The following is a 26056-nucleotide window of genomic DNA, read 5'->3' as shown; positions in this document are numbered from 1 at the left end:
CGAAAAAAAGAGACGTTTGCGTCAGTGATACCTCCATAACATTGTACGATAATGAAAGCACGTTCCTCGCATGCGCATAGATGATTTTGCGGTTTCTTTCGCATAAACATGCGTTTCGTTTTTAATAAAATTCAGTCGCGAGTCAGCGCCAGTCCTCGTTCACTTCCTTGTCCGTGTTTACTTTGCGCAGCACCTTGTTACTAGATTGGCTGATGTGCATCCCAGAGGGCAGAAGTTGTGTCTCTCACTATATTACATGCGGTGGTCCTTCCCACTAAAAAATTGTATGATAAGCTCCTTAATGTGTGCCCGTTCGCAAGACACCTGCGAGAAAATAAATGAACTTATTTGAAAATTACACTAAACATTGTGCTGTACACAATATTGTCACGTGGTCGTGACGTCGACGAAGAGAGCAGTCGGCGTTTGCAGAATGAAACTGTTTATTTGGCCGAACTTGTGGCCGGGAAAATGAGAACTAGAACTACAGCAATACACGCTGTACAATGATAGCGGCGAACAGGGCGTCGTCCGTCGATCAACTGACAAGCGGCGAAGTGCGTCGGCTTTTATACAGGTGCTGTCGAACTTTCCAGCGATATCGCTGTTGCGGGCGTTATCTCTCGACAAAGCTGGAACATTCTCGTGCGGCGCGCAATCTTAACGGATTGTTCCAAAACAATCGCGAAGCTTCCTACACATCACGGCGAGGCCTGCGCAGCGCGTTGCCCACAGTCTTTGTGGGTGAAGCTTCAACTCATCCCCCTCTCATCCCCTTCAACCCCCCTCTGAAAAAGCATCGTCCCGATGCTTAAAAACAGAACATGAATACATGCAATACTAAAGAAAACTAATAAAGAAAGCAAACATTAGAGTCATCAGATGCGTTAACGAGCATAGTACGGTTAAGGCGCACCACATGCACGACCTCAGGTCGAGCTCGGCGCCTCTGAGAGGTCGTGACGCCGTCGGGGACAACCTCGTAGTCGAGTGCGCCGAGACGTCGAAGTACCCTGTACGGTCCGAAGTATCGTCGAAGAAGCTTCTCGCTTAGTCCGCGTCGTCGTATTGGCGTCCAGACCCAGACATGGTCGCCGGGCTGGTACTCGACGAAGCGTCGTCGAAGATTGTAGCGACGGCTGTCGGTGTGCTGCTGGGTCTTGATGCGCAGGCGGGCCAGCTGTCGAGCTTCTTCGGCACGTTGTAAGTAAGCGGCGGCGTCGACATTTTCTTCGTCGGTGACGTTGGGTAGCATGGCGTCGAGCGTCGTCGCCGGGCTCCTTCCGTAGACCAACTTGTACGGCGTCATCTGCGTCGTTTCTTGGACGGCCGTGTTGTAAGCGAAGGTCACGTACGGAAGGACGGCGTCCCACGTCTTGTGCTCAACGTCGACGTACATGGCGAGCATGTCGGCGATGGTCTTATTTAGACGCTCGGTGAGGCCATTGGTCTGCGGGTGGTAGGCGGTGGTGCGGCGGTGGCTCGTCTCGCTGTATTTTAAGATCGCCTGAGTTAGGTCCGCAGTAAAGGCGGTACCTCTGTCTGTGATGAGGACCTCTGGGGCGCCATGACGCAAGACGATGTTCTCCACGAAGAACTTGGCTACCTCGGCTGCACTGCCTTTGGGCAATGCCTTTGTCTCGGCGTAGTGGGTGAGGTAGTCAGTTGCTACGACGATCCACTTGTTGCCGGAAGTCGACCGTCGGAAACGGCCCCAGTAGGTCCATCCCGATTTGCTGGAACGGCCGGTGAGGTGGTTCGATTGGCTGCAGAAGTCCCGCTGGCCTAGTCGGCGGTGTCTTCCGTCGCTGGCAATCTCGGCAAGTCTTGACGTAGTGGGCGACGTCGGCAGCAAGGCGTGGCCAGTAGTACTTTTCCTGTATTCTGGCGAGCGTGCGGGAAACACCGAGGTGTCCAGCCGTCGGGTCGTCGTGTAGGGCCTGGAGGACTTCTGGTCGCAATGATGAGGGCACGACAAGAAGATAGTCCGTTCGAAGTGGCGAGAAGTTCTTTTTAGGGAGAACGCCGTTCCGTAAGAAAAACGACGACAGTCCTCGCTTGAACACCTTCGGAACAACGGCGGTCTTGCACTGGAGGTACTCCATAGGCCCCCCAGTTCCGCGTCGGCTCGTTGCCTTTCGGCGAAGTCGTCGGCACTTATAGTTCCGAGGAAGCAGTCATCGTCGTCGTCTTGCGGCGGCGCGTCGACGGGGGCACGAGAGAGGCAGTCGGCGTCAGAGTGTTTTCGTCCGGACTTGTACACGACGGTAATGTCGAATTCTTGAAGCCTCAGACTCCATCGTGCGAGACGACCTGAAGGGTCCTTCAAGTTAGCTAGCAACATAAGGCGTGATGGTCACTGACAACATTGAAGGGCCTGCCATAGAGGTAGGGGCGAACTTTGACGTAGCCCAGATGATGGCGAGGCATTCCCTTTCTGTTGTGGAATAGTTGGCTTCTGCCTTGGATAATGACCGGCTAGCATAACTGATAACCCTTTCAAGCCCGTCCGTCATTTGCACAAGGACGGCACCGAGTCCTACGCTGCTTGCGTCGGTGTGTATTTCAGTATCGGCGCAATCGTCGAAATGCGCAAGTATGGGTGGCGTCTGCAGGCGTCGTTAAAGTTCCTCAATGCTTGCACTTGCTCCGGTTCCCACCTGAATTCCACGTTAGTCTCGTGAGAAGCGTGAGTGGTTCGGCGATGCGTGAAAAGTTTTTGACGAAGCGTCTGTAATAGGCGCATAAGCCGAGAAATCGGCGCACGGCCTTCTTGTCGGTGGGAGGCGCGAAGTCGGCGATGGCCGCTGTTTTCCGCGGGTCTGGGCGCACTCCAGACTTGCTGATCACATGACCGAGAAACAGGAGCTCGTCGTATGCGAATCGGCACTTTTCTGGTTTCAGGGTCAGTCCAGAGGTCTTGATTGCTTGAAGTACTGCCTCAAGCCGCCGGAGATGCTCGTCGAAGGTCGAGGAAAACACGACGACGTCGTCCAAATACACAAGGCACGTCTGCCACTTCAATCCAGCCAGTACGGTGTCCATGACGCGCTTGAACGTCGCAGGTGCCGCGCAAAGACCGAAAGGCATGACCTTGAACTCAAAGAGGCCGTCGGGTGTTATAAAAGCGGTCTTTTCTCGGTCTCTTTCATCTACTTCGACCTGCCAATAGCCGGTCTTGAGGTCCATCGACGAAAGTACGTTGCGTTGTGAAGTCGATCCAGGGTGTCGTCTATCCGTGGGAGGGGGTACACGTCATTCTTCGTGATTTTATTCAGGCGCCGATAATCAACGCAGAAGCGCAGTGTGCCGTCCTTCTTCTTCACTAATACCACGGGTGACGCCCACGGACTCTTTGAAGGCTGGATGATATCGTCGCGTAGCATTTCGTCGACTTGTTTCTTTATGGCCTCACGTTCTCGCGTCGAACTCTGTAGGGCCTCTGTCGGAGTGGTCCGAGAATTTTCTTCTGTTATAATGCGGTGCTTAGCAAGGGGCGTTTGTCGGACCCGCGAGGACGACGAGAAACAGTGCTTGTATTGCAGGAGCAGGGTTTTGAGCTGGTCTTGCTTGACCTTCGGAAGGCTCGGGTTGACGTCAAAATCCGGTTCGGAACCTCTATTCGTCGAAGCAGGTTCGGCAGCATCGAAGAGGGCGAAAGCATCGCTGGCGGCTACACATTCGTCGATGTAGGCAACCGTCGTACCCATGTTGAGGTGCCTATATTCGTGGCTGAAGTTGTCAGCAGTACCTTTGCTTTACCGTCATGCAGCTCGGCGTACCTCTTGCGACGCAAATTTGACGATTGAGGAGTAGTTGCTGATCGCCATCGATTACGCCTTCAAGGTTTGCAGGTTTTTCAGTGCCGACGGAAATAATGACGCTGGAGCGCGGCGGAACGGTCACCTGCTCTTCTATCACATTCAGTGCATGGTTCCCTGGCGTCGGGTGGGGAGGGAGCGCTTTGTCTGAGGTTAGTGTTATCGACTCAGACCTCAGGTCGATAACGGCGCCGTGGTCACTTAGGAAGTCCATTCCGAGTATCACATCCCTGGAGCAGTTTTGTAGGATTACAAAGCTCGCAGGATAAGTGTGGTTATTGATGGTGAGTCTCGCCGTGCAGACACCAATCGGTGTTATCAGGTGGCCTCCAGCTGTCCGGATTTCGGGTCCACTCCAAGCGGTCTTTACTTTCTTCAGCTTGGTGGCGAATGGCCCACTGACGACGGAATAGTCGGCTCCGGTGTCGACGAGAGCTGTGATGCTGTGGCCGTCGATAAGGACATCGAGGTCGCTAGTTCGTCGTCTTGCGTTGCGGTTAGGTCGTGGCGTCGGATCACGGCTTCGTCGAATTGTCCCGCTGTTTCTACGTTGCGTCGTCAGGTTTTCTTCGGGCCGCGAAGTTTCGTCGTGAGGGCTCCGTCCGGTTTGCGTCGTGTTTCTGAAGGTCTCGTCGCGTTGTCGTCGTCGGCGGCCGCGGAGGATCTTCGGCATTTCGTCGTACAGCAACCGCACCTCCATCGGTTGCTGCCCTTAGTTTCCCGGATACGGGCTAGGCGACCGGCCCCGGTTTGGGCCAGTGTACTGCCGGCGGTGCGGGTGACATGTAGCGGCCGGGCGACGGCGAGCGGGAAGCTCGTCGTTCTTCCCACTGTGTTCCGGTGAGGTAGTCGTCGATGTCGCGAGGGCCGTTCGCCTGGCTGCGGGCGCGGCGCGTTAACGCCGAATCCGCGTAGCCCCATCTGTCGATACTGGCATCGGCGGTATGTGTGGCCGGCTTCCCCGCAGTGATAGCAGAGCGGCCGGTTGTCAGGGGCACGCCAAACGTCGGTCTTTCGGGGGGCGCAGCGTTGTCCTGTCGGCGGTCGGTATGGCGTCGGTGGTGGCGGCGGTGCCTGCGGCGGAACGCTGCGGCGACGCGGCGTCTTGACGTGGGCGAGGGGGTGGGGCGTTGCGTCGGGCTGCAGCAGCATAGCTCATGGCTTCCGGCTGAGCCTGCGGTGCTTCGGGAATTCCAAGCGATTGCCGGACTTCCTCGCGGACAACGTCGGCGATTGAATGCACTTGATGCTGCGGCGAAGGTAACAGTTTGCGCAGCTCTTCCCGCACAATCACTGATGGTGTCACGCAGGTCATCAGACTGCAGCGCCTGAACCTCCCCGTAGGTCGTCGTAGGAATGCGGCGGTTGTACTGCCTAGTGCGGATTTCTAGTGCCTTTTCGATTGTGGTGGCCTCTGAAAGGAATTCCGAAACCGTCTTCGGCGGGTTGCGCACAAGTCCGGCGAAGAGTTCTTCCTTCACTCCCCGCATCAGGAAGCGAACTTTCTTTTCTTCGGACATGGCTGGATCGGCATGGCGGAATAGTCGAGTCATTTCTTCGGTGTACAGTCCGACGTTTTCATTGGGGACTGTACACGGGTCTCGAGAAGGGTTTCAGCCCTTTCTTTCCGGATGACGCTCGTGAAGGTGTTGAGAAATCCGGTGCGGAAGAGGTCCCATGATGTTAGCGTGGACTCTCGATTCTCGAACCAGGTCCTTGCGCCATCTGGAAGGGCAAAGTAGACATGGGCGTAGCTTCTCGCCGCGAGTCCCAGTTGTTGAACGTGGAGACTCGGTCGTAGGCCTCCAGCCAGCTTTCTGGATCCTCGCATGGTGATCCGCGGAATGTCGGCGGCTCCCTCGGTTGATGCATGACGACCGTTGTAGGCGCCACAGCGGTTGTCATTGTGGCTGTTGTCTTCTTCGTTGTGATCCTGGTCTTGTCCGGTAGGGGTCCGTATTGTGGGGGTAGTCCTTCCAGTCTGCGGCTGGCTCGACTGCCGCTGATGGTGCGGTGTCTTCTTCGCGACGTGGGCTGGGTTCAAGGCTTGTCAGGGGCGTCCGGAACATGAACGAGCAGCACCTCCACCAGATGTCACGTGGTCGTGACGTCGACGAAGAAAGCAGTCGGCGTTTGCAGAATGAAACTGTTTATTTGGCCGAACTTGTGGCCGGGAAAATGAGAACTAGAACTACAGCAATAAACGCTGTACAATGATAGCGGCGAACAGGGCGTCGTCCGTCGATCAACTGACAAGCGGCGAAGTGCGTCGGCTTTTATACAGGTGCTATCGAACTTTCCAGCGATATCGCTGTTGGCGGCGTTATCTCTCGACAAAGCTGGAACATTCTCGTGCGGCGCGCAATCTTAACGGATTGTTCCAAAACAATCGCGAAGCTTCCTACACATCACGGCGAGGCCTGCGCAGCGCGTTGCCCACAGTCTTTGTGGGGTGAAGCTTCAACTCATGAAATATAAGACTTGCGGCAATATTGCTTTCCATTCCAATTAACCTGTAAATAGAGTTTCTGCAGTAACATAATTTGTAAATAACTATTTACTGGCTTGTTGGTTTGTACACTACTGCGAATATTGAGTGAAAATAAACTCAGGTTTGGCGTCAGAAAGCAAAATTTTAGATTTTTGGGGAGGCATAACTGCACTGTACGCTAGTGGTTTGTTTGTGACCTCCCAATGAAAGCTCCGGCTGTGCGGTAATGTTCCTGTTCCTAATGCAGGATTATCCTTACGTACTGGTACAAGCGTAACATATTTCTGCATCAGCTCCGTCTGAACCAAATCCTCCGTTGACGCTTCCTACAAACAAGAACCTCATCGATGTGCGTGTAGACGGTATTTCTTTGACGGCACTAGTTGATACTGGAGTACACGTGTCAAGAATCAGTGCTCATCTTTGTCGCCGCCTGAAAAACGTACTCACGCCTGCTACTACAAACGCTGTACGCGTCGCTAATGGCGGAACTGTTCCTGTCACAGGAAAGTGTACAGCTCGCATAAGCATCGCCGACCGCTACGTTTCCTGTCTTATTCACGATGCCCATAATTGTCCTCCAGACCTTATCTTAGGGATGAACTTCCTGTCGACCCATTCTGCCTGATAGATTGTTCCGCCTGTTCTCTTTGCTTGGACTTTCTTCAGCCGGATATTCACACGGAACTTCAGCACAGTCTCTGTGAAACGGATTTCATCCGTCTACCGCCTAAAGCCCTAACATTCGCCGAATTGGCCACGCCTTCATCCGTGTTGGATGGGGACTACATCGTCACGCCCATTCCTTTTGTCCTTCCGGAGCTGGCGTGACATCACTGTGCCTCACTGCGTCATAACTATAGCCGCCAACCGGATACATCTCCCCGTTATAAGTTTCGGCTTCACGAAGCAAGTACTGCAGAAGTGTTGAAAGGCGGGCTAGTTGGTATAGGTTCATACTGAAATATTGGCAGCGCAACTAACGGGACACAGAAGGGGTACACAAAAACGCAAACTGAAACTTGGATTTATTCACAGACGATGATAATACCAGGAAAACATGAAGGGAAAGGGAAATACATGAGGGAAGGATCCACCATAATCAGGTGTCGTCCATAAACGAGATTCCACAATCTAAAAGCGATACAGAAGGTGAGCTGACACAACTATATATTATCGTCTGTTAATAAATCCAAGTTTCAGTCTGCACTTGTTTGTGTACCCATTCTGTGTCCCGTTAATTCGCGCGGCCAATATTTCAGTATGAGGCAAGTACTCCCTCAAGGCATATTAATCGGCACATTGCGGTCCGTAGCCGATGACCACGTCACCACTTTTGCAGCAGACGTATGCTCAATCTTCCTTGTCGCCCACCCGATACCACATGCCTCGACATGGCATTACGCCCCATGATCGCCCCAGACCTCCCCCCAGAGCAATCAGCCGTCCTCATTCGCTTTTTGGCTTACTACCGTCACATCTTCTACCTTGACAATCGACCACTCGGCCAAACTCCGTACCGTACAAAGCACCGTACAAAGACAGCACCGTACAAAGACAGGTGATGCTGTTCCCATTCACCGTCGACCGTATCGGTTTCCATGTCGGAGAGCAAGATTATTCAAGAAGAAGTGATCAAGATGCTAGCTAAAGGCATTATTGAGCTCTCATGAAGCCCTTGGGCGTCGCCCGTCGTCCTGGTTAAAAAGGAGGACAGCACATGCCGTTTCTGCATCGATTACCGGCATCTAAATCGAAAACAAAAAGGACGTGTATTCTTTGCCCCGCATTGATGACGCTTTCGATTATCTCCATGGCGCACGCTTCTTTTCATCCATAGACCTTCGCTCCTGTTATTGGCAGATTGCCGTGGACGAGAAAGACCAGGAAAAGACCGCCTTCGTCACTCTCGATGGCCTGTACCAATTCAAAGTTATGCCTTTCGGTCTACCAACGCCCCAGCCACGTTCGAGCGTATGATGGACTCTCTGCTACAAGGGTTCGAATGGTCAGCATGCTTGTGTTACCTAGACGACGTCCTCGTATTTTCACCTACATTTGATACATACCTTGAGCGTCTGTCGGTTATTCTCGACGTCTTCCGCAATGCTGGCCTCCATTTGAACTCGTCGAAGTATCACTTCGGGCGCCGACAGATTACAGTGCTGGGCCACTTCGTTGATGCTTTTTGTGCGGCCGGACCCTGATAAATCCATGCCGTCACCAGTTTCCCCGTACCCCAATCCGCCAAAGATGTCCGGAGTTTTCTGGGACTCTATTCCTACTTCAGGCAGTTCGTGAAAGACTGCGGCAATCGCTCGACCACTTACCGATCTTCTGAAGAAGACGTCGTCTCATTTTTGTGGGTCCACTCAAGCTGCCGCCTTCTCACACCTCATCACGATTTTGACGACGCCACCTGTATTAGCCCACTTTGACCCATCCGCCCCGACTGAGGTCCGAACTGATGCCAGTGGTCACGGGATCACAGCCGTTCTCGCCCAACGCCAGCAGGCACACGACCGCGTTACCGCCTACGCTAGCCGCCGCCTTACACCTGCGGAGCGTAACTATTCAATCACGGAGTGAGAATGCCTTGCTCTTGACTGGGTGGTCCCCAATATTCCATACTTATATGGCACTCACTGCTCCGTCGTCACTCACCACCACGTGCTCTACTGGCTTTCATCATTAAGGCATCCCACAGGTCGACTTGGTCGCTGGGCTCTGCGACTGCAACAGTGCACTTTTGCAGCGACATACAAGTCTGTACGCCTGCGTCAGGACGCCGACTGCCTCTCTCGCTATCGGGTCGGCGAGTCGGGCACCGTCCCTGACACCGACGCTTGCGTGCGCTCCGTTTCCCAACGGACCCACATAGCCGACGAGCAACGCCGTGATGAATCCTTACGGGCTATCGTCGAGCGCCTCGAATTCTCATCATCGAACCGATCTCACCGCGCGTTCGTACTCCAGAATGGTACACTATACTGCCACAACTTGCATCCACGGACCATCACTGCTGCTTGTTATACCCAACACCTCCGCTCGGCTGTACTCCACGAACTTCACGACGTTCCAACTGCCGGTCACCTTGGAGTGTACCGCGCATACGACTGGATCCGCCGTCGCTTCTATTGGCCAGGTCTCGCACGCTCTGTCAGAAGACACGTCGCGGCGTGTGAGAAATGTCAGCACCGCAAAACACCGTCGACGCTTCCGGTTGGGCGTCTTCAACCGCTCCACATTTCGTCCGAACCCTTCATTCGCGTCGGCTTGGACCTACTCGGCCCTTTTCCCCTGTCTTCTGTTGGCAAAAGGTGGATAGCTGTGGTCACAGACTACGCCACACGCTACGCCATCACACGAGCTCTGCTAACAGCTACGCCACAGATGTCGCCGATTTTCTTCTGCGCGACGTGATCTTGCAACATGGTGCTCCACGCCAGCTGCTCACGGACCGTGGCCGCACATTTCTATCGAGAGTCATAGCGGACATCCTGCGTTCATGTGAAATGCGGCACGAGCTCACTACGTCGTACCATCCGCAAACAAATGGCCTCACGGAGCGTCTGAACCGAACCCCAACCAACATGTTTTCAAAGTATTTTCCTCAGACCACTCCGACTGGGACCGTGCTCTACGGTACGTGACACTTGCCTACAATTCTTCGCGTCATGACACGGCTGGTTACTCCCCATTTTTCCTGTTGTTCGGCCGCGAACACACATTGCCTCTCGATACATTCATTCCGTTGCCAGCAGCTCGGACCTCTGAATATGCCATGGACACTGTCAGCCGGGCCACACATGCACGCGAAGCCTTTCGTACTCGCCTTCTGACCTCCCAGAGAACCAACGCCGTCGGTATGATCAACGACACCGCGACGTGACTTTTCGCCCGGCTCTTTGGTTTTGCTATGGTCTCCGACCCGGTACGTTGGCCTGTCCGACAAACTGCTCTCTGGTACACAGGACCATACCGAGTGCTTCGTGCGGTGACTCTTGACACTTATGAAATCGTTCCTGCTGCCTCGTCGTATTCATCGACCGCGCAGGTCAGCGACATTGTACGCGTCGCACGCCTGAAGCAGTACCACTCGCCCGATGACACTGACGTCTAGATGCACCGAGACGGCGCCTTTGCCGCCGGGGGTTATGCTACACGTAGGCTGCCGGAATGCATATTGTCGACGCGCGTGTGCGCCCGACAAAGAGGACAAAGGTCGCTCGCTACTTGAGCTTGGAGCCGGACTGGTCAGCGCTGCAACCGCTCCTGAAAATATATCTTGTAAATTGCCTACCATGCAAGCGACTCGTCACTCGCGTAAAAATATTCATTGAGGGTTCTTGGGCTGTAGAGGGAAAAACGATTGCAACAAATGTTACCGTATTGCCATCGCCAGCCGATCATGACCAGAAATGGGCTCCCGGAACGATGTCACCTGCCGCTCACTCAGGGGCCCGCAAGTGAGAGAGCAACGTGTCGAAGACACTCGGCGGCATTCGCAGGTGACTGCAATTATAAAATGCACAACATTCTGTAGCATCTACAACGTGCGGTTCGCATGCACGAACATTAAAAAAGTAATTATGCATCACTTTAATTATGATTTATTACATCACTTATTATGTGCATAATAAGTAATTATGCACGAACTTTAAAAAGTAATTATGCATGTCTCGCGCGCCGGCGCGGAAGCAGAGTTTGCGCCTGGCCGTCATTGTCCCTGTACCGCCAGATCGGACGCACCCAGAACATTCTCGGCCACCTTCGGGCACGTCGGCGTTGTAGAAGCAAAGAACAATCTAGCACTATAATATTAACAGTCACCACTAGTTCCTCGTGAGAAATAAACATCGCTTAACGTGGCCGGAAAGGAAGCACAGCCGACGAAGGCCTTCGAGTACACCCTCCCGCAAAAGACACGTGTAGCGAAAACAAAATCGGCTGAACAAAGGCCGCGCGCGGGTGCATGTTGTCACGAAAAGTATCGAACGCATCGAGAGAACTCGAGACTACAGGCGCTGCCGCGTCACATAAAACGCAAATGGGAACACGAACGCACGCGCCTGCCGCAGACGCGTTTCCCGCACGCGGCGTGTCACACCCTTTTCCGATGTGAGTACGTACCCTAACATGAACTGTGGTATGCGGGCATGTGTCACACGTGACTGAGCGAAAGGGTTTCACGACGTACGCTACTGGAGTTTTGAGTAATTCCTGTCATGACCAGTGAATCCTGTTCTTCATACATGGTTCCCCTGCTATGCCAATTTCGGCATATTACATGGAGATGACCAGGACAGTGCCCAGACGTTGGCGGCTAGATAGATAATAGATACGTATATGGAAACGGCTTAAGTGCCTGAGCTTCGCTAAGAAATGCTTCGCATTTAAATTATTGGCGAAAAAAATTCTTGACAAGGCAGGATTCGAACCCGCGTAACCACGATCCTAAAGCGAGCACCATAGCCACTCGCCTATCCAGACACGCTAGTAGAGGATAGCACACTTTGGATTATAGTTTAGCAAGGTGTGGGTGGGAAAGGGAAGTGATGCGAAGGAGGGGATGGGTGAGAGTAAAGCATAGCATTGAAAGAATGCGACAGTTATAGAGAAAAAGAAAGGCAGAAACAGAAAAAAAGGGAGAAAGGGATAAAAAAAAAGAACGAGAGAAATATATAGAGAAGAGGAAGCAGAGAGAGAGAGAGTGAGAGAAAGAAACAGAGAGAGAGAGAGAGAGAAAGAACAATAAACAAAACATGGGCAAAAAATCCCAGTTCACCGCGAAAGGAACAATGATGCGATAGCAGCAAATTGTAATGTATCGTAGTAAGGCTGGCAGCCCACTCTTTAGACATGGTCTCGGGTATACAAAATATGGTGTAGAGAATGTGGCCTCAAGGGACAGAAGCGGTTTTGCGCGCTGGCTCCGCGTGAGAGCACAGCACGCAGAAGGGTATACGAGCCGCCTTTTGATACATACCGAGATAGCGCGCGCGCCAGCGATCGCGACCGCCCTTATCATCTTCAGTACCGAACAATGATGTAGGCAAAAAAAAAAAGAGATGCAGTTTTGTAAATATAATTCCCGGAGTTCCACAAGTGGCAAGCAAGAACACTGCGACAAAATTTTATTTTCAAGGGTAAAAATGGGTGTCCACGAATGGGGACTTTAGTTGCAAATATGACAAAAAAATGCAGATAAATGCTTGCTCAATATTTATTTCAATGTTCTCAAGACGCCAGCACTTGTGTTCGCACTTTGTGCAAATAATATTATTTGCTACTTTAAACAGTTAGGCCGAAGCAGTCACACTGCGCAATCTCCCCACCGCAATTTTTTTGTCGCACACCAGCCGCTAATGTTCACTTATGCTGCTACTCTTCAAGAAGGGGTAAAACACCCTCTAGGAGACACAAGGAACCAGTTTTAAATGACACTGAGCAGTTTGCTGTGTGTAATTTGCTTAAGATGTCATGTCCACGAACGGACGCAGGAGTGAGGAGGATATAAATCAAAGTTTCGCAGTTCTTCTTGAGCGACACAGCCCTCCCCCCCTCCCGGTGTCCCCTTCATGCCCTTCAAGACGGCCGAGGTTTCCTCTCTGACAAGAGGAGCAACAACGGCAGGCCTATCACGCGGAATAAAGTTATCCCATGTGCCCTTCGTCGACTGAGATGGGCCGGCTCGTTTGGTCTCGCTTCACTCACGTTCGTCACCCCCGTTCGGCGTGCTTATACTCGCGGTGCGCGGGGGGATGTATCGATTTGGACTCTATACGACATGACGGCGGCAGCAGCGGCGGCAAGAAGTCTTCAAACTGCCATCGCAAAAAGACGCACAAAAACAGAGAGCGGAAATAGAAAAAAACATGGCTGATCCCTCCGCCATAGGAATCGGTATAACACGAAAGTAAACGTGTCTTCACAGAAGTAGTGCTTATTGTGTAGTTTATATACGAATCTTGTAAAATGCCTATCGTGTTTGGCAGCTATAGCACCGTTTGACGTGGACCCAGTTGGACAGCATGTCTCTATCGCGAGACTAACGCCGAGGTAGCTGGTAGCTGACCGTGAACATAATTGGGACCAGCGAATCGTGAATCCCGCGTAAGGAGATATCAACAAGCTCATAATCAACACTGGTACCCGGTAGCGCCTTCTTCAAAGCGTCGTCAATTAAGAGAGAAACGGCACGGTGTGCGTTTTCCTAGTAAGGGTAGCCGACGCTGTGCTCATGCATACATAACACGCACTGCGCTTCAGCAACACGGGAGGTAGGTTCGTAGCTGAGCCCACAAACGCGTGCGTCCCGCTGGCCTCTGTCTCGCAGGCGCGGCTCTCGCTCCCCAAGGCACGAATTCGCCCGTCGAAATCGCGTCCTTCCGCAACGCATAGCAGAGTTTTTAGTCGGTGCTCTCGCAATTGAAGCAGCGGCCGCGAGAATCCCGTTAGTGCACGTGGAAACTGCACTGCTCCGATGAGCCGACGCGAACACTAACACGAAGCCAAAGGAAAGAACGTAACTGCGTCAAGGGCGCCTCGGCGACGCCAGCCGCGGCCAGTCTACCTCTCTGGTATCGAGACGCTTTAAACCATTAACCGACTGATCGCGTGCACTCGGGGGAAGCGCTAGTAAGTGTCGACCGTGAAGCATTACTTCTTGTCACATCTTCTGTCACCGCGCCGAAAGAGAATGTGTGAAAGATATACGGCGCGTTCGCGCCGTGCCTAGCATCTCCAAGTTAGCGTACTCGGTAGGGCGTCGGCTGGCGCTTGCGTCGCGGCCGCAACTTCGGGGTTCGATTCGCAGCGGGGTATCTTTGGGTTTTTTCTTTCTCAGCCGTTGGCGTCCATTTTACCAACGTCATATCCGTGACGGATGTACTTGGGGACCCGGCATAAAAACACTTTCGTGTTAAAAACCAAAAGAAAACTAAAGAGAAACCAAAGCAACCACGATGCTCGGCACCACCAGCCCTCTAAGAAAAAGAGTATGCGGGACTCTTTTCGAGAGTTGACTGGCCACGTATAGGACTCTCTTTCAATAGTCACGGTGACTCTTGGTGGGTCAGGGTCGGCCGATCTAGGAGAGACCCTGACCCCTAGGCAGAGGGGAAAGGACTATCCTCCGAAGGATCACGTTACCACTTATAGGGAGTCAGACGACTCTTAGACGTCTTAAACAGTCGAGGTATAGCACGGCAGAAGCCGAAGTTAGATCGCGTGTCACAGCAACAACAGAGCGGAAGCTCTTCTTTCTCTTTCCCTACAATGGCCCCGGGACTGAAAAGGAGCCATCCTGGCGACTACGGCGCAGGTAGGATCAAGGGTCGTAATATGCTGTGAGTCGGCTGACAGCACCGTGTCACGACCGCGATGTCTGAGGTCGTGGGATGGCGTCACAGGTTCAACGACGTAGTTAACAGAGGATGTGCGGTCGATTATGCGGTAAGGGCCATCATAACGAGGAAGAAACTTCGTTGAAAGTCCAGGGCTGTGAGGTGGGACCGACAACCAAACGAGTGAACCGGTCGCAAAATCTTGTGTAGACAATCGTTGTCATGCCGCAGCTTTTCGCGACCTTGAGCGGCGGTCGTAAGTGTACGCGCAGCTGCCTACAGTCCCTGCGTATTTGGCCGCTTCAGACACCGTTGTGCACTCGGAAGTGTCGGTCGGAAGCATGTATCCAATTGTGCAGGAGGGCTCTCGTCCATATAGTAGAAAGAACGGCGAAAAGCAGTGGTAGTTGTATGGCAGTGTTATACGCGTATGTTACGAAACGGCAAAACAGTGTCCCGTGCTAGATCCGAGGCGACGTACATAGTCAACATGTCGCCGAGAGTACGGTTGAACCTCTCCGTCAAGCCGTTCGTTGCGGATGTAGGCTGTTAGACTTGTGGTGGACGATGTTGCATGCAGCGAGAAGGCTGGTATTACTTCGGAAAGGGAACACGCGCCCTCTGTCACTGAGCAGTTCACGTGGCGCTCCATGTCGAGAACGAAGTTCCGCAAAATGAGAATGACTTCGCGCGAAGTAGCGGCTGGAAGTGCTGCGGTTCGGCGTAGCGCGTGAGGTGATCGACTACATTATCCATCGGTTACCCGAGGAGCTGCATGGAAGAGGACCATAAGGTCTATGCCGACGCGATCAAAGGGACGAGCCGGACAGGGCAGCGGTTGTAACTCGCCAGTAGGCCGCTGGTGAACTTTTCGTCGTTGACATGCTGTACAAGCTCGAACGTACTGGCGGACGAAGCGATACATTCCGGCCCAGTAAAGCGTTGTCGTAGCCGAGTATACGTCGTCAGCTCACCGGCGTGCCCGTTAGAGGGGCAGCATGAAATATTCGCATATTTCAGAACGCATGTGCCGGGGAATCACGAGTAGCCACTTGCGACCGTCGGTTAAATAGTTTCGCCGGTAAAGAGCGGTCATGCACAGCAAAGTGAGCGCTTGGCGACGAAGTGTTCGAGAAGAGGGTGTAGTGTTTGGGTCGTCGAGGAAGTTTATTATAGCTGAAGGGATGGATCCTTTCGCGGCTCGACGGGCATGTTAGCGACGTTGATGGGGACACGGATGCAAAAGACATTGATGCGGAGGCCACGTCGACAGGTATCGGCGATCGGGAAAGCGCATCGGCGTCAGAGTGCTTCCTGCCGATCGGTAGACAACGCGGATGTCGTGTTCGTGTAAAGCGAAGCGCCAACGCCGAGCCGTCCTGATGGATCTTTTAACGGGACAGCCAGCAAAGGGCGTGGTGGGGTAACAACGTCTAAAGGGCGACCGTAGAGGTAGGACGAAATTTGACGAGAGCCAAATGATGGCTAAGCATCCTTTCTGTGACGGAGTAGTTTCTTCGCTTTCGCTTTGCTTAAGTGCGACTGGCATACGCCACAACGTACTCGTCGTAGCCGTCTTTCCGTTGCGCTAGGACTGCACCAGTCCGATGCCGCTGGCGTCCGTGTGTATTTCTGTAGGGGCTGTGGGATCGTAATGACGAAGGATCGTGGAGAAATTAGTAGGCGACGTAGTTGCTCGAAGGCTTCGTCACACGAGGTTGACCACGCGGAGATGCCGTTGCTTGCGGTAAGCAAATTGGTCAGTGGCGCGATGATGCTTGCAAAATTGCGTACAAACGCCGAAAATAAGAGCGAGCCCTATGAAGCTGCGGAGTGCCCTAAGAGTAGTGGGCTGGGGAACTCTGCGACCGCACGAAGCTTGGCGGGATCAGAAGAACACCATCCTTTGATACAACGTGCCCTAATATTGTTAACTGACGGGCAGCAAAACGGCACTTTTTGATGTTCAGTTGGAGGCCCGGCAGAGAGAGGCAGGTAAGTATCTCACCCAAGCGAATGAGGTGCGTTGGAAAATCGGCCGAAAACACGACGATGTCATCAAGATAACAGAGGCATGTTTCCACTTGTAGTTGCGAAGGATTGTATCCATCATACGCTCGAAGGTTGCGGGCGCGTTGCACAGGCCGAAAGGCATGACGGTAAATTCGTACAAACCGTCAGGTGTGACGAAAGCTGTCTTTTCGCAGTCATTTTCAGCCATGGGCACTTGCCAATAGCCCGAGCGAAGATCCAGAGACGAGAAGTACTCTGCGCCTTGCAAACAGTCGAGGGCATCATCTATCCGAGGCAGCGGATAGACATCTTTGCGAGTGATCTTTCAGCCGACGATACCACACAGAAGCGGATTGACCCGTCCTTCTTGCGTACTAGCACCACAGGAGACGCCCAAGGACTGTGGGAGGGGCGAATGACGCCACGCTGCGCAATCGTCGAATTGCTCGCTAATTACCCGTCGTTCCGCTGCCGACACGCGGTATGGGCGCTGGCGTAATGGAGAGTGGGAACCAGTGTGGATGCTGTGAGTGATGCTCGCCGCACGTCCCAAGGATGGTTGGTCGCAATCAAACGATGACCGAAACTTTTGAAGCAGGGCGAGGACTTGGCGGCGGTATGAATCCGGCAGATCGGCGTCCAAGGCGGCTTCAAGAAGTCTGACGACGGCGAAGACAGTGATGGTGAGGTGCAATGCTCGGAGGATGTAAGGGCGTCGAGCTGATAACAGGGCGTGTCGTCAGAAGTCTCAAGGATGTGAATTGGGTCAATGGGAAACACGACCTAGTGATTCTCCGCGCAGTAAGGTTACGGGGTGCTTAAACGGATTGCCGACAAGCATAGATGATAATCCGATTCAGTGGCAAGAACGGCAAACGGGGAGGTAGAGCCTTCCGACGCAGGAAAATAGGCGACGGCGTAAAGAGTACGGTGGCGTCGGTCGCGGCGGAGCAAGATACGGGCACAAGGACCGACATTTCGGGCGGTACTTCCGTGTTGGATACAACAGTGAGCTTTGCGGCTTTAGTTGCAGAAGGGTCGGGCAGTACGAATCCAGAGAATGGAAAAGCGCCACTTCGGCTCTGGCACAGTCTATGATGGCCCGATGTTGCGACAAGAAATCCCAACCGAGGATGAGTTCATGGGAGCATGAAGAGAGCACGAAAAGTTCGACAACGTATACAGCGCCGTCAATGACCACTCTCGCGGTGCACGCAGCATGCGGTGCTACATGCTCCGGTAACAATTCAACGGGGGTCAAGTGACCCAGACCGAAGCGTCAAGCGACTCCGCAAGTATTTTAGGCTACTCATTTGACCCTTGCTCCTCTTTTGCGCGACTACTGTTGAAAATAGTGGAGTATCATTTTAAGCAAGTCCATAATACCTGCCGTTCTGCCCAGTGACTGCAAAAAAGAATAGTTCAAATTTAGCATTTTAATAAAACTCGTCAAAACAACACATATTTTCCTGCAAAGTTATATAGAAAGCGCGAAAAGATGGTCAGCGATATCCAAATAAGAAGTTAAGGTATTCCTCATTTTCATGCTTGTATAGTATAGCCAACTAAAATTTGTGACTGTGATGTGCACAGTGTCATTGGTGCAAAACAGCAGAAATCGACATCATGTTTACATATTTATTCCTCATGTTCAAGAATAAATCAAAAGTGGGACGGCTGGAGGCATCAGATTGTGGCTTGCTAGGTTGTCGCTCCTGTTCAGGGTGAGCACCATGAAAAACGGTCTGAAAACCAGAACGTGATATTATGATGAGAAAATGAAATTGCAGCAAAGGTTTGTAAAGCCTACACAACAAGTGGTTCCCACAGACATAATAAAGGCTGATAACAAAACACAAATGCAAACAGACATGGTAAGGAACCAAGTTTTTTGCTGTTATCGTGTAAAACACAACTTGCAAATAGTACCTTTCTAACGCGTCACTTGACTAAACATTTGCAGCACAAGATGATGCGAGCCTCTTTTAACCAACAAAAGAAATTGGTTTAGGCTCCTTTGCTTGGGTGCCACTCGCCTCTTTTCCTACGTCGTCTTGTCCAAAGGAAATGTAGGACCGACTGCCTCGTTGACAGGGTGAAAGCCGCTGTTGATTTTCCCATCACGAGCGGTGAGAAGCCAGACCAGAGCGGCACCTTTGTTTCCCCGAGTGTGGCTGTCAACTGGAGTGAAGAGGTGGGGGAAGTGATCCGGGATTATGGGAATAACCAAAACACACACATGGATTATTTGTATTTAAAACCACCCTTTGTTCAACACACCGTTATTTTCACACATCTGCCACGAGTTTTTCTTCAAATTTCGCAACAAAACCCTATCGGAAAACCCAGTGGCACTGTCCCAGTGCCATACCTGATTATTGGACCAGTGGCGCTGGGTACTGGGACGCTGCACGAGGCACGCTGGACGCTGGCTTACTGCACACTGGGCCAGCCGTTACGGGCCGAAATCGGGCTTTTAAATTGTTCTTAAAAACTGTAGTCATATCCAGACCGTAATTAGGGCTGATACGCGCGCACTGCGACAAAGAAAAAAGAACCTCAAAAAAAAAAAAACACGAGACCGAGCGGGAGTCGAACCACCACCTCAACACACCATGAATCCTGAATCTGACACGTTACCGCTGCCACAGCTGCAAGACGAGTGACGGGTTCTTTTTACTTCATGTTTGAACTACGTCCGGTAGCTAGTATTTTCTTTTTCTTGTTTAGGGACTCAGATTTCAATCTCTTCGTGCTCGCGAGAACCTAAGCGAAGGTGCTTGATTTGTTTTTTATGTGCTGCCTAGAATTAGAACGTCTATTTGGCACGTTCTGCCGCAAAAATATTAGCGTAACCGCAGATGTGTTGCGGCAATCGCACTGACTCGCTAAGTAGTTAGTCATACCTATGTAAAAAACAATGTGCAACTGACGTGCACACTGAACACTTTCATTTTCGTCACCCATTTGAACATATTTTCTGTCCTTTTGTTACGTTCTGCGTACTATACAGCCGCAGTAGTTCATCCTAGCCTAACCGACCGTTAGGCTTAGAGCTGTACTCCGTGCGCCACGATCGCTGTGAACAACGTTGATATTCAATTACGAAGAATCTAATAACAGTTCAAATGTAATTTCGATCATACCTGACTCATGCGAGGCCATATTTGCACCTTCGACTACATGAATCAGAAGCTTAAAACGCCGGGATTCGGCGTTACATTGGCTCACTGTTGCCGGTGACGTGCGGCTTTCAGCGGTACGAGCACATATGGAAGGACTGGCTGCTAGAGTTGGTTTATGATATTACCAGACTGATAAATGTCATATTTGTTGCGAATGATAAGTTCTTTCGATGCAGTTATATGAACTGCATTTACGACACTCAATCACACACTTCGGAGAAAACGCGCGCGCTCGACAGATGACTGCCTAGCGTAACGTACGTCCGTCGCTTAACTAAAACTAAAGCTGGAGATGTGTAGGACACAGAATAGAATATTGTCAAGATATTCGATAAGTTCTTTGTTTGATTTCTCGCGACCCATTACCAAATCTTATATGAATTCCACCCAGCGCGCCAAGTTTTTTCCAATGTGCGGCCTGTGTTCCCAGTGCGCGGGCAGACACTACAGCGTGGCCAGTGCCCCCCAGTGCGCTGTAAGACACTGGGCCACACTGTACAGTATTCCCAGCGTCTTCCAGCGCACTGGGCGGCACTGGCCACGCTGTACAGTTTGTCCCAGTGCCTCCCAGCGCGCTGTAGACTGGGACACACGGTACAGCGTTTCCAGTGCCACCCAGCGCGCTGAAAGGCACCGGGAAGCACTGGGAACGCTGTTTTTTTCGATAGGGAAACAAGTTTTCACGTAAAAGGCAGCGTGAACCTCGTCTCGCAACAGTCACTGGCTATTCGCAATGCACACAGACGGTTGAGCCGCGTAGCGGCCGGCGAGAGCACAATTTCAAAGAGTATGGCGCATTGTAATGGCTGTTACAGAGTGGCTCCAGGCGCGTTTCTCGTTGGTTAGGCAACCTCTATCTACGCGATGGAAAAAAAATTTAAAAGCAACAGGATGTGTTTGCGTGCCTCAGTGCACGAACCGAGCGGTGAAGGATGAGATAGCCTTCATTCGTTCCCGCTGGACGCGCGACTTAAGAAGGAGTGGGTGGTGAAGCTCCGGATCGGCAAGCCCGTGACGCCGCCAATGAGGTTTGCAGCGCACATTTCATCTCCGAAGACTTCTTCTGGAGCAGCATTGGTAAGCCAAATGCTTATTGTTGACATTGTCCCGAAAGCACAAGATGGACGCTTTTACGATGTTGTAACAGCTTTCGTGAACGGCACGTTCAATGCGGGACGTAAATACACGCTAACAAGTCGCTGCCTATCTATGCCTTACGACGCCCGATCGCTCCCGCAACAATTGATTGTTATTTGTAGAGCGGTTAGGCAGCTGGTGTCTGATGTTCTGGCGTCAGCAAAAAATGAACGGCGTGTTAATCCTGAGAACCGGTCGATCGTTTCAACAGATTATAATGTGCGATTGCGCTTTGAAGCATCTTTCCACGTGGGCCCTTCGATCGCAATCAAGGCCAGTCCGGATCGGATTTCGCGATCGACACTGGTCGCTGCTTCACGGCCAAAGCCTATCCGAATCGAGTTTAGCGTAGACGTCACCCAAACCGCAATCATTGATCCCAATCGGGCCTGATCGCAAGTGACACTGTAGCAGCAGTTGATCTGGACCGAGCACAATACGAATCGGCCCTGATCGCGCGAGAAATTCCCTAGTGCCACCGGTATTACTTTTCAGCGCGATAGCTTTATCACTGGTTTTAAACAGTCTCCTCTAGAGTGATTGTGTAAGTGTGCATTAGCACTTTGTTTGAATGAAGAAATTAATCAATTTAATTTTATTCCTACCCATGGCAGCTGCACTTTTATGAAGGCAGAATTAAAAAAACGCTTCGGTACCGCGCACTGGATGCTCTTTTAACACCAAGGTAGTCGAAATGTGCTTTCTGTAATGCCTCAAATCAGATTGTCACTGTGGCACGTAAAAACGGATATCGTTTTCAATTCTCATTTTGTGTAGACCCCAAAGTGTGGACGCCTAATCGAGACGGCTGAAGAAGACTGCTGTACCTTCACAGAACTTGCCCGCAAGAACCCATGACAAAAAGAAAAGGACTTGTCAAGAATACAGGAAGCAGCAGCGCGAGATGCCCGTGCCTCTGCTAGACATTGTCATGGTATGGTTGTTTCATAGGTTAAAACCCTATGCTTCGTCAGTGCAGTAAAAAATACATTATTCATGGCTGTGTTATTGCTAATATTTATTATGACATGCCACGTAGGGCACACAAGAAACCTTGGAAGGCTGTGGATTTGATCATATTGGTGGCACAGTAGTATATTGTTTTAGTTGGCATTTGCTTTACTACTTTGAGAAAGTTTGCTGATAAGCCCGTAGAAAGTCAAAGGTGCAATGTCAATCTAATTAAGTTCTGTCAGGAAGTAGTGCAAGCTGTTCAAGCACTCCTGGCTGTCAGCCATCTCCACAGTATCCATAGGCAAAGGTTTCATCTCTTCTAGATTTATTATGGTTCTAACTTCTTCTGCAATCACCATGATGCTTTCACACACTTGCAAAACAATGCTACCAGACATTATGACTACCACTGCAGTGTGGTTCATCGAACTGATAGGAATGCAGACAACCAAACTCATGGAAAGTGTCATATGTGCATGCCACACTAGTAGCAACTGGTTGCAGTGTGAACTCGACACAAGGACAAACGAAGGCACAAAGAAGACACACACGGAGCGCTTCTTGTGCCTTTGTTGTCCCTCTGTCGAGTTCACGCTGCAACCAACTGCTTCTAGTTATCTGCTAACAAGCCAACTTCGCAACTCTCGTTGACATCACTGGTGTTTGCATCGTTCAAGAGCATTTCGTGATGTCTTGCAGCAATAAACTGGTCTCAATCCATGTTCCACTGCACAACCTCTGCCTTGGTACACACTGGTAGTTGCACTGCAGCTGCATTAGTACACACAAACAAACGCCATAAAATGCATCTGGCCGTTTTCCATACTCGACTTTTCTCTTTCGTCATTGTAGCACAACGAGGGAATAATTGTTGTGCATCTGTGCGTTGCAATAAACATGCGAAGAAGAACTTTTAAAGTGCTTGCGTCTTGCAAAAAATACAACAGCTGCCTGCAGGAATGCATGTTAAGGAACAGTAAACAAGCCAGGGCTGACAGGCAGCCAATAGTTATTGCGCTGTAGGTTATTTGACTTCAAAGGGCTGATGTGCATCTCTGAGTGCACGTTGTCAAAAATTACCAAAAAAACTAACAAGGCATAGAAAGTGGCATGTGACATTTTGTCCAAACTGCATGTTCTTATGCTCCAGCTCTAGAAGCAGTGAAGAAATGGCAGGACAGAAATTGAGAGCTTTCGGTTACACACCTACCTCTCTGGATAAATTTGCTTGTGGGTAGTAATGACAGTTGGTCACGAAATGCGGTAACACCAGGCGTAGGTTGGCAAAACATGTGGAGCTCACTCAGACTAACTCATTAAATAGTATATTTTGCCTTTAGGGCTTACTCGGACTCAGGCTCACCAAAATTTTTTTCAATCGGACTCACTCGGACTCAAATTCACCAGAATATTACTCACCGCAACTCACTCATGCACAGACTCACAGCTCCGAGTCTGAGTGAGTGCACTCGTGAGTGAGTTTGCCGACCTGTGATGCCAGATAATATTCAGAAATTCAAGACATAACAGGGTTAATTTTAAAGGATTACTCACATGGCTAGACTCTGTCATTGTAAACAAGAATAAAAATGTGGTGGTCAGTCTAGCTGCTTGCACTCATGTGGTGCTAGATAATGCAAACCACATCTCCAAACCATATAAAGTATACTCATGTCGTTCTATGGCCAAGATAAAGCGGTTTTCAATCAATCTTGAATATACACTGGCTCAGGCTTGCATATTTACAGTATCGTAAATACACCCTGAGCTGTCACTGTTCCTGCATACTCTTTGCAGTGTGGAATGTTTATGAATTCTTTCATTTCACTTTTGTGCAGAACCAACTTCTCAAGGAACATGTCGGGAACCTGCCCGAGCTGTGCATGGGCTACCTTGTGAAGAGAACCCCGATGATGACCTATATGATGTAAAGGCTCAATTACATGTTGTAATGTGTATTGCCATTGTAGCTAGATGCATCCAGGGAGAAAGCTTGGCAACCGAGATATGCATTTCTGCTAACCAGTGAGCACAAGTTCATGTCAATAGCTTAAAGCACATACCCCTCAAGGTTTCGTTACACCCTCTGGCAACTTTTTCACCATAATATGCCATACTCTGATCTGACCCTTTATATATTGCGAGGTATACAGAAGGGAAATTATACAAATCAGCTCATGGCATGCAAAATAACTTGTGCAATATCATCATACATGAAGTGAAGGTTTCCATTGCATTTCAAAGAGGCTCCAGGAAAGTAAAATGCCACATTTCACTTCTTCCAAGAAGTCAAACTCTTGTTTCAGAATAGTTGTGTCGCTGCAGCATGTACCTGCAATTCTCTCGTATTTTGCTGTGTAGGCAAACATCTCAACATGTCATGTTATTACGGAAACATGAGTCAGGTAGCTGATAGAATAAGTAAGCAGTGAAAAGCCACAACACTGGTAGGCATAAATTGATATAAACAGTATAAGATCTTAGCATCCCACTATAGCACGCCTCATCACCCACTATGCGGCTGTGCATACATATGACCCCTATCAAGTATTTAAAAAAATTACAAAGACAAATTAGCTAAGCTATTGCTTTTTATTGCAATGAATCCAAATGAGTTAAATCAGTGTGACACTATTTCCGCCAAAATGCCCAAAATAGCTCTAAAGCAGAGACTAGTATATCAGAAGATTCGTAGATGTGTTTTCTTGACTTGAATCGGTCCTTACGGGAAAACTTTCTTGCACGCAGGTACGACAGCATGGCCAGGAAACTGCATCACAACCATGTCCTAGTGGTGCAACTGGTACAGCTGCTTCCTCACTAGACCAGGAGGCTGCAGAAGCCCTTGTTCAGCTTTCACAGTTCATCCAGAATGTACCAGACATGTGTACACAAGACAAGAGCATCCAGGTCGATGTGGACTCCTTTATGGGGAAGAAGTTCAGGCTTGTAGATTTACTCACATCAGACAACATTGTTCTTGCTTTTACTGGTGTATCAATGAATCTGCTGATAGCAGTTAGTAATGAAGTAGGCAGAATTGAAGAGGCAGTCACTGAAATGTCAACTCTTGAACGCGTTATTCTTGTTCTTGTACGTTTGAAAACGTGTTTACCCTTTGTGTGTTTGGCCCCCCTATTTGTGTGAGCAGAACAACTGTCTCTCGCCACTTTTACAGCACACTTCATAACCTTGCAGCGGTTCTGGAATCTGCAATTCCATGGCCAGATAAACAGGAAATTGCAAGAAATCTGCCACAGTGCTTTGAAGAATACAGGGACGTACGTGTTGTGCTAGACTGTACTGAGGTCACAGTTGAAAAATCGCACTGTGCTTCGTGTAGAATTCTAACGTATTCGCATTACAAGGGAACGCACACAGCAAAGCTTCTTGTTGGTGTCTCGCCTGCTGGTTTAATCACTTTTGTCAGCCGTGGTTTTGGAGGCAGAGCGTCAGACAGAGCCTGCGTTGAAAAATCGGCAGTTCTAGCAAAACTCAACAGTTTTGAAGATGACGTAATGGTTGATAAAGGTTTCAACATAGACGTATTATGTGAAAACCTCGGGCTGGGGGTTGTGCAGCCTCCATTTCTTCGTGGACAGCTGCAGTTCACCGCAAAAGACTCAGAAAAGACATTAAAAATAGCCAGGCACGTGTGCACGTCGAGCGGGCATCCAAAGGATGAAACTTTTTAAAGTTCTGAGGGAACCTGTGCCTTGGGAAATGGTTGGTGCCCTTGATGACATATTTATTGTGATTGGTGGAATTGTAAATCTCTCCACTCCTATTCTCTCTGAGAAAAGGTTCTAGTGAAATTATGGACGAATCTGTTGTGTCCGCAAGCGAATTTTCTGCTGCTTCTAGCAGAAGTGACTCGGAGGATAATGTCAAATCATGAAAATATAGTTTGTATGATAAAAAACCGTAGAACGAGCCAGGATTGTAGTCAGGTGTTGATCAGTACGTTACGCTTTCTGGCATATCGATTTTTACTCAGATTGAAATGTCGTGAAAATGTTGGCAATATTATATCTTTTCTTTGTAGTGTCGCAACAGTATATGGTAAAAATTTGGTGACATAACCGTCAACCAGCAGAGAGACGTTCA

The 26056-nt window shown here is 50.4% G+C and overlaps 1 protein-coding gene across 1 annotated transcript in view; it reads left to right on the top strand.

The window, feature by feature from the left end:
* Window positions 1-25139, top strand: part of LOC119378475 (uncharacterized) — a 34088-nt gene extending 8949 nt beyond the window's left edge. Inside the window, exons 3-6 of the mRNA XM_037647604.1 lie at window positions 21861-21929; window positions 23788-23876; window positions 24698-25042; window positions 25128-25139. Of these exons, the coding sequence (XP_037503532.1) occupies window positions 21861-21929; window positions 23788-23876; window positions 24698-25042; window positions 25128-25139 (515 nt within the window). The remainder of the gene's footprint in view (window positions 1-21860; window positions 21930-23787; window positions 23877-24697; window positions 25043-25127) is intronic.
* Window positions 25140-26056: the final 917 nt, after the last annotated feature.

The sequence above is a fragment of the Rhipicephalus sanguineus genome, unplaced genomic scaffold, assembly GCF_013339695.2.
Source record: "Rhipicephalus sanguineus isolate Rsan-2018 unplaced genomic scaffold, BIME_Rsan_1.4 Seq843, whole genome shotgun sequence".
Taxonomy (NCBI): domain Eukaryota; kingdom Metazoa; phylum Arthropoda; class Arachnida; order Ixodida; family Ixodidae; genus Rhipicephalus; species Rhipicephalus sanguineus.
This window is presented reverse-complemented; position numbering and strand designations above follow the sequence as displayed.